At 37.2% G+C, this 9639-nt stretch overlaps 1 protein-coding gene across 5 annotated transcripts in view; it reads right to left on the reverse strand.

The window, feature by feature from the left end:
* LOC117176152 (mitochondrial inner membrane protease ATP23 homolog) overlaps positions 1-9639 on the reverse strand; it is a 260005-nt gene that overhangs the window by 149340 nt on the left and 101026 nt on the right. For all 5 annotated transcript variants that reach the window (XM_033366262.1, XM_033366271.1, XM_033366247.1 and 2 more), the window contains exon 5: positions 7134-7358. In XM_033366262.1, the coding sequence (XP_033222153.1) occupies positions 7134-7358 (225 nt within the window). The remainder of the gene's footprint in view (positions 1-7133; positions 7359-9639) is intronic.

A 9639-nucleotide genomic window follows, 5' to 3' on the forward strand; every position in this document is an offset into this window, starting at 1 on the left:
TTCCTCTAGAATCAAACCGAAGGGCCTATACAAAACCACCGAACGCGTGCTTGTGTTGCAGATAGAGGGTCCCTGTACCAAGGGTTTATGCTGAATATGGTTACTAAAATGAATAAGCAGTCGCAGACAATTGCCCAGGGGTGGTCCCGAAGGAATTAAGCCACAAGTGGAGGTGTGAAAACTGTGCCGAAAGCTGAATGGCATCTGGGTGAGGTGTCTAGAAGGGTGACTCTGGGATATCGTGGCGACTTCTCAGAGTGCGCAGTCTTCTCCTTACATGCGGGGCTCTACAAGGACGGAAGAACCCCTTTCCCGAGCTTTTTATGGAAACAACAATGACAACACCAAACATAGTTATAATAAGTGCGGTTCAAAGCAACAGAACGCGCAGGGCTCCCGACAATGGGTCGGCCAACAATGCCGACCATTCTAGAGCTGGGGGAGCCAATGGAGATGGATTCAATGCAATGGCTCAACGGAATCTCGGGACCTTTAGGTGGACGGAGCAACTAAATCGTGACTTGCTAGAGTGCTACCATGCGAGTGTGGCCCCTGAACGGGGTTATATGGCACGTCGGCATGCTGTGTCGTGCGAGAAAAATCCGTTCCAAAAACGGGGCCATGTAAGCGGAACGCCTACTCTACCATATCCAGAACAAGCTGGCAACAGAGAAAGAGAGGCGGCGCTAATACCAAGCGCGGGCAGGCATCCGATAGAGGAAGAGCGATGCTTTATGCCCCGGAGAAACATCAACACTCAGGTTTCTCTCAAGCCTAAATATCTGTCTGAAATGGATGACGAGCTTCGTGGACATTTTTCCGAAGAATCAGACTTCTGGACTATCAATTGTTGCGTGTATAATGCAGCGAGAGCTTTGGCCGATGCGAAACGTAAAACAGAACCAACGGTTGATCATAAGACCAAAAGACGAATGAATCAACTCGCAAGAAAGATAGGCTGGGCAAGACAATACGCGTCCCGCATTCAGTGTGTGATTGACTACATCACATATAGCAAGAATTTTACTGCCAAGTTTCGAAAGTTTGCACATCAGGCAGCATATTGTTTAGAGAATACGGATACTATCTGACGCTAAGAGAAGTCGAGAACGGAAAGAGAGGTGGGTCAGAGAAAATCAAAAGTTTCTCTCTGACCCATCTTGACTCTTCCAAGAGCCTCCAGCTACTGTAGACCACCCGCGCAAACCAGAGGAGGTCGAAGTATTTTGCAGAGAAGTCTACGAAGTGCAGCGTAGACTAGGCGAAGACTCATAAAATAAATAGCTTCAAGGAGCTGTGTGATGCCCTCATAACACCTGATGAAGAATGCGCACCCAACACTACCGAGGTGAAAAAAGTATTAAAAGGGATGAAGAACTATTCCACTGCTGGACCAGATGGTATCAGCACCTTCTGGTGGAAAAAGTTTCCTTCAACCCATCAGCATTTCGCCCGTATTTTCACTTCATATTTAAAGTCGGAAGAGCCAATTCCAGAGTGGTTGGTGGAAGTCCGCACAACACTCCTGCCGAAATAGGCAACTTGAAGAATCACAGGCCAATTACTTGTCTGAACACACTGTATAAGATATTCACAGCTATCTTAAGTGATAGGATTGTTCGGGCAATTAAACCTGTGTGGCAAGAAATGTATGACCAACGCGGCTCAAAGAAAGGCGTAGCAGGATGTCGGTTGAACCTGCACATCGATAGATGTGTCTGCAAAGGTGCAGCATACTAACAGCGTGACCTATCGATGGCCTGGATTGATTACCGGAAAGCTTTCGCCAAGGATTATTTGAAGCGAGGAAAAGTTAATGGCACCCCTGAAGACACTGAGCTCGTCGATAGAATCGATATACGACACCTTTGCGCTGTAGAGACTTATAAATACCTGGGCGTGCTACAGAGCCGCATTCAGGATGTGACATCTAGAAAGGATACTCTCGGAAGCAGATACAAACGTCTCATCCGGCAGATTTGGTCTTCCGAACTGTCGGCGAGGTACAAAGTACCTGCAACGAACATGCTTGCCATCCCGGTATTACTCTATTCATTTCGAGTGATACCATGGACGAAGAACAAGCTCAAATCCTTTGATATCGAGACACGAAAGGTTATGCACACTAACAAAAGCATGCATCTTAAGTCTTCTGTTCCGCGACTCTACATCTCATGCCGTCAAGGTGGTCGCGGAATATTGATTCTTGAATGTCTTCACAACAAGATTATTCTGGGTACAGCACATAGAGTCACAAATGGAACAGACCCTCTTCTAAAAATGGTTAGGAAGCACGAAGAACTGGGCAAAGGAAGGCAAACTGTACAAAGCAGCGGAGGAGGCTGCTGAAACACTCGGACTTAACTTCAATATTAAGGGTGAGCAAAATGCATCAAATCTGATCTATCTCGAGTAATCACTCTTGAAAGCCTGGATTAAGAAAGCACAAGAGAAAAACTTCCATGAACAGCTCCTCGATAAGAGCATGCACGGCATCTTCCACAGAAATGTGGAGGAGCAGTCAATGTCGTGTGACCTAACTTTTGCTTTCCTTAACTCACCCGGATTGAAGTCTGGCACGGAGGGTTTTATTTTGGCATGTCAAGACGGCGTCATTTTCACCTTAACATACCGTCGCCACATTTTGACCCAAGAAATTTCCGATGATAGCTGCAGAGCATGCCATGTACACCCCGAGCATTTAGTACACATGCTATCTAGTTATCCAACTCATGCATCCAGAGGCACAATGCGGCACTAAGAGAGCTTTATTACCATCTATGTCTCGAGGCCTGACATGGTACTTCTTGACTTCGAGAAGTGAACCATTTTCGTTATCGAATTTTCGGCAACAGCTGACAAAAACATCATTGTCGCGGAGAATGAAAAGAGAAGTATATAGAGACTTTTGCCGGATTATCATATTGATTCCGTTACAGACTGTAACCACCTATCTCACGGTCGTGAGACGTGGTTCTGGCTGTAATTTTACCGCCATTTCGCTGTAATCGGGTGTAGTTTTTCAGATTAGAACTCGCTCCCGGCCGGATTCTGCGGTTGTCCTTGTGACAAACTTTTAATTATATATATATATATAATTCAGAAGTACGGTAAGGCTGCTCAGTAGACCGTATGAGTAAAGTTTAATTTATATAAATAATATTAAAAATGAGCAATTTCACTTAATGGAAAAACGACAACAATTGCAATTAAATGTTTCATAACAAATCTGTATAAGAATGCGCATTTTTACAGGGGACAATAAAACTTTGTCTGTTATAATACCAACGCAATTTAGGAATTATAATAATATACATTTATGGGAATAATATAAAATTTCAGGGACAAACTCAAGTGCGAAGCACGAGATACGTGATGGGGATGTGTTCTTTAAGGCCAAAGTAGGTTTAACAAAAGAGAATTTACAATCACCAAATTACTGTTGTCGATGTTTTCACCTTTAGTTTTAAAAAGTCTGTGCATAAAGATCGAGCGCGTAGCGCAAGGTAAATACATTTTTGAGCGAGAAGCGCGAGAACCAACAGTCGCGCGCCCTAAGCGCACTCAAACGCGTAACTGAAAGTGTTACATATTATTACTTTTTTTGAAGAATTAATATTAAAATAAACAAAAAAAATCAGCACTGAGTATTTGAAGTTTCTATACAAACTTCAAACTTCTTCCCAATAATTCATTATTCATTAACTAGCAGACTTCTCTACATCACTTAGAAATTATGCAAATAATTCCATTATACATGCTTACCAATTAGTTTATAATAACCAATAATCTATTATTAATAAATGCACATAAAATTAATCGGGTCAAGAATTAAATGAAATGATTGAGTGAAAATGAACTTCAATAAACGAAAAATGTATTAAAGCTGATAGCTAAGTACCCTGAAAAGCAGCGAAAAAGGTGATAGATATCTGTAAGAATCCCTCTACCAATGAGCACTGAGTGCCGCGCGAGAAAGGACCAGAGATAGCTGGAAAAATACAGCTATCCACGAGCGCTGGACAGCTATGCGTGAAAGGCTCGGTTAGCACAGAATACCTTGTTAAAAACGATCTGAATTATAGGCTTTAGTATCATCGCATCTCGACTTGGTCAATCCAGTCTCAGCGCGGTTCAGCGTAGACTTGGGTTTTGGTCAGTTAGCTGGATTTCCTAAAAGAGTCGGCGCTTACTTCAATACCACAACGCTGCAACCCCGTTCACGTACGAATCAGGGCGTTAGGAACTCGGCAAAGGGCACCCAGGTCAAAAAGTTATTTATAGTTTATATATAGTAAACAAAAGACTGATATTTTTCATTTGTTTTATACAGAAAAATTAATATAACAAATCAAAAATATAATTGCCGTGTCCATTATATATAAACTATATGTATATAAATATGTTACATGGTTTTATCTGGATACCAACTCTTTTTTTACGAATTGCCGAAACTCTATGGGCCGAAATTTGATGAGCAATAGGTCATTTGAAAGGTGACTGAATAACCTTTAGAATGGCTGATCGGTTTTTTCTTTAATCAACAGGTTTTCTAATATCTTAGATTTCATATAACACGAGGTTTCATCAAATCTAAACAGTGTGGCTAAAATATGGCATACCTATAAGATCCTGAATCAAACGATGGGATTAAGCAAGTTATTTTTATGAAAATGTTTATTACAGCCTGTGATGTTGCATAATTTTTGCAACCCACACAGTCTCAATATTTGATTTTACTTCGAGGAACATCTAGGACTTTCGGAACATAATTTTTGTTTACCCCTTTTTATTTTGACTTTAGTCTGACTTCAGTCTGTGACCAAACTCGATAATCTGACCATGATTTAATTCTCGAGTATCCTTTTTTAATTTTGACCACACCCTTAGGTTTGTGACTACACCCAATTGTTTTGAACATGCCTAAATTCTCGATTAATCCTCTCTGATTTGATCTTACCCCTACCACAACCTATAATTATATACCTTAATTCACGAATTACCGTTGTATATAGAATTGTAATTTTAAATTATTCAGTTTAGTTTTTAAAAAATGTCCTAGAGTATCCCAACGGAAAAGCTTATTTTTTTTATTAAATGCTACCAGGAAACTGATACCGACTAATAAATAATTAAACTTTATAAAATCATTATAAATTATCTTAATAACTTCCGAGAATTAGTATTTATCGAATTTTGGAATCTTTTTTTTTTACCGACCATCCTCTATGCCACTATCTAGAATTTCGGGACTGATTTCGTAAAATTGTCCGGTATACTGCGCCTTCCTTTCGTTTGGATTTGAGGTTTAAGTTAAAGTTTATAGTTAAGTTTTGAGGATTTTCAGGTTATGGAGTTTTGAGGTTATTAATCCAGATGACAATTGTGCGGCGCACAGTACTCGCATGTGTGTGAGGCACGCTATGCGAGCTATAACGTACGCATTCTGCCATCACCGGTCATAATGCTATGATGGGTAGAGTGCGTACGTAATGCGTCTCATATCGCCATCACGGCGTATTTCCCGTATGACTGCGTATTACAGTCTGTTTGGGACACATGCGTGCGTCCATCCTGCCTATAATTAATAATTAATTGCATAATAATGATCTTATTAGATCCTAGATATTGTTTATTTATCAAAATTAAAATGTTCCAAATTGTGTCATATAAAGAAAGGAATAAAAAATATTAGTCTGTCTTTTCACAGAATGAAAATGTGAAAAATTTCCAAATACTTTATTTATATTTATGTATTTTTTTAATTAAAATGAACATTTCTTTCTTACTTTTGTTTAGCTGGAAAATCAATTTGAAAAAAAAAATCTCGAGGCGAGAAAAACAGTTCCAATTAATGAAAAATGCTTATCTTGTATTTAAATAATATTTTGGAAAATCCCAATTTGATTTCAAATGATTTGTTTAGTGACATTTTTGGTACAATTATAAGTTTGAATTTTATTGTAAAATAGCACATGTAATATTTTTTTATAACTGCAATTGGTCATTTTTAATTCATCAAATTTTATTCAAATTTTTGTAATTTTGAATGCTTTAATAAATCTATAACTTTTAATCCAATGTAAATACATTTTATACTAATATAATAATATTTTCAAGTAGAGACAAGAAGTTTAAAAAGCGCGGTCAGTTGTTGAAAATGATGACTGCTGTCGGCGACCACTAGTCTCCCACTCTCCCCGCTCTATGATCTAAGGTCATGTCCCGCAGTCTCCCGCCATCAGCACGCATTTACTTTTGGGTTGAATGGGTTTGAGTTTTCCCGCGTTGTTTCCTCGTTTTCCTAATTATTTTGGGAGTGAAGTATTTTTTGCTGTGAACGGAACAGTTGGATATTCTTTGCTATTAGTTTTAAAAGCAGCGTAAACATCAATTGCGACGAAGGTAGGTGTGCAAACACAACCCTATTTTTCTTATATATTGTGCCATTATAATCGTTTTAAAATCAGGCAGGGCCCTACACTTGAAAGCGGAGAATCTCTTGGGGACGAGATATGTTGTTTTCGAGAGAAAATTAGGCGATACGTATTTTTGGGACTTTCAACAAAAAAATAATTTTTTAAGTAAATTTAGATATTCTATTGAAAAATAGATTACATCAATTAAAATTGATTACATTCGCTTAAATTGATTGAAATATCGAGCTTATGATTTATTCTACATTTTTATGTAACTTGATACTTTAATCAATTTAAGCAGATTAAATCTATTTAAAATATTTTATTCTATTGTTGTATAATTTTTAATAATAATCAACAAAGGCAGATATATTTGCATATAAAAGTTAAAATTGTGTATTTTTTCGTTAGATCTATACTTAAAGGCATAAAAGCTTGTATTAAAATCAATATATGAGTTAAAAAAATAAATTTTTTTATGTGCAATTATTCCTGTTTTCATTTAATAATAATATTTACAATAATATATTTTTAAATCCTGCATAAATATATGTAGAATTGATTAAAATATTTGAAACTAAAAAAGAAAGTGCGTCCTTACCACGTGGTGTCAGTAACATAATATGATGAGAAATTATCACACGGATATAGTTATTAGCCCCATAATCAGATACAATAGAACAAGGCTGTAAAGTACAATAATATAATAATTACCTGATGCGCATCTTTAATTTTGAACAATGAAGCATTGCCTTGCGACCATGCACTGAGAAAACTGCAGTGAGCTAAGTTAGCAGCTCGAACTTCCGTACAGGCCAAATGGTCAATATTTTTGAAGTCAAGTTCATTGCGACAGTAATCGAACATGTGAATCATTTCGTGAGTCATTACTCCTTGGATCATTCCTTTGCCTCGTGCGACATTCTGGCACACGACAATCTGCAATAGTTAAATGGCATTATACATTTAGATTATATTAGGGTGATTGAAAAAAAAAAATATTTTCGAAAGTTAATACACAAGCTAGTCTAATCGGTATCTTTTCAGTCCTTTTAATTTTAATTTCACTCTTTCATTTTGAGAAGATATAATTCAGAGGTCCCCTTTTAGACTTTACTCTTTTTTTTTTATTGATTTTTTGTTTTCATTTTCTCAAAGTTTCCAAAATGCATATATATTAAATGTTTATACATAGAGAATTATATCCTTTTATATTCCCTGGCGGACCGAAGGAACCGAAAGGAGCCTCTACAAAGTAACTTAAGGACCCTACTGAGTCATTTACATGGGGCCAAGGTGGCTTCAAATGCATCTTCTTTTAGTAGCAGTTGATAAGCGTTCACCTGTCGATCAAAAAGAACTGAAAACGCACTGGAGAACGGCACTGGACAGCCAATGCGTTCTCAGTGGCCGTTTGTGCTAATTTTCAGCACATAAACCGCACGTAGAAGTGATGGGACAGTCATATAATGTTCCTATTGTATTCGTCAAGTACCGAGCGAGCAGTTATTTACAGCACCTGGCCGCAACCAAACCCACTCCCGTTTTAGAAATTTCTCATTATACATATTTATAATTATAACTTATATACTTATACACTACTTTGAAGTTGAATTAAAAAACGTTGTCTGTTTTGGCGTATCTCACTCCATTTACGAGATACGTTATATTCACTCCAATTTTAAACATCTAAAAGAAAAAGTTAGATATCTGAAATAATCGAAACCCGTAGATTCTGAATTTCTAACCTTCTCGTAGATAATTTTAAAATTTTAGCAATTTTAAATGTTGATTTCCACTCCCTTTCAGCTGGTCTACTTGGTAGTCTAGTCGCATTGGCATAGGCATACCGATTTTCAATAACACTAACGTATATACTACTAACACACCTTTTCAAAGACCTCACAGACTAGATTTATTGGGTGAAATAGCTTTTTAAAAATTTAAATGGACACTTGAAGGGGAACCCAGGTATAGAAAACTAGCGGTAAAGGTAGTGCTGAAGAAACATCACTGAGTAGGCACTGACCAGTGCGGTTTCTTTGCTTTTTCAGTACGTTTTCATCGGCAGGGTCCATCGGTAACTGTAAGAATATTATCTGGATGCTAGCGCCATGCCGTGGAAATCTCAGACAACAACTCTGCGATGTAAGTGAGAGCAGTCAAGCCGTGTCCTTGAGGTTACGAGACGAGATGTCAGGACTAAAGGTAAAGGACTTGTTTAAATTATCATTTTTCATATTATTTTTATCGGAGAAGGTATTCAATTTGCGTAAAATTAGACATACAAATTATTACATTTATTTATTTACATTTATTTGCCAATTTCGAATTTTATTTTTAAACTTCGCGCGCAACATACTACTTGAGCTATTATGAATGAGCTTGCAGTCACATTCCGCAGAAGTTTTTTAAAAATATTTAACGCTGCAAACAAAGTATTGCGATTACTCCGTGAGTTGCTCATGGCATTTTTAGAGTAGAATCCGATTTTCACCAATTTAAAAGTTGATCTTGCTGTTTTTTTTAGTTTTTTAAGAATTAACCGAAGGGGGACTCAGTGGGGTCTTTACGGGTACTTTGTGTAGAGGCTCCTTTCGATTCGTTCATCACTAGATAATGTAATGAATTTTTCAAAACTCAGTTGTAAGTAAAATAATAATTTGATCTGCCAGTGACAAAATATTAAACGTAAAATTATTTTAATTATTAATATTGAAGATTATGATCGTAAAATAGCGTAACATACTTTTAAATAAAGTCTTTTCAACCCGAAAATGCCCAATTATGCTTAGGAAGTCAATAAATTTCAATTATCCTATATGTATAAGTTTTAGAAAAAAATTAGCTAGATCTAGCTGTGCCGCAATAGTATTATATAAAACAAGAAAAGTCATTTATTGTACCTTTAGTCACTAAGACAACTAAAAAAAGTCAAGAGTAAAAAATTACACAAAGATAGTTAATTTGAGGAATAAAAAGCATAGTCAAACAGAATCTAGAAAAAAAACAAGCTTATACATGGGTGATAATCCAAAGCGTCGGTACAGCGGTACAACAGGTTGACGAAAAGAGACCCAGGGCCGTGCACGGACTCGATGTCAGCCGCAACCGTGGAACTAACAAGGAAACTATCCCAGGTGTCCCTCACCGATTTTGATGAAACTGCAATATGTTGTAGTACATCGAAAAATAAGAGACACGTATTTTTTTTATCGGC

This window comes from Belonocnema kinseyi, chromosome 1 (genome assembly GCF_010883055.1).
Source record: "Belonocnema kinseyi isolate 2016_QV_RU_SX_M_011 chromosome 1, B_treatae_v1, whole genome shotgun sequence".
NCBI classification, from domain to species: Eukaryota; Metazoa; Arthropoda; class Insecta; order Hymenoptera; family Cynipidae; genus Belonocnema; species Belonocnema kinseyi.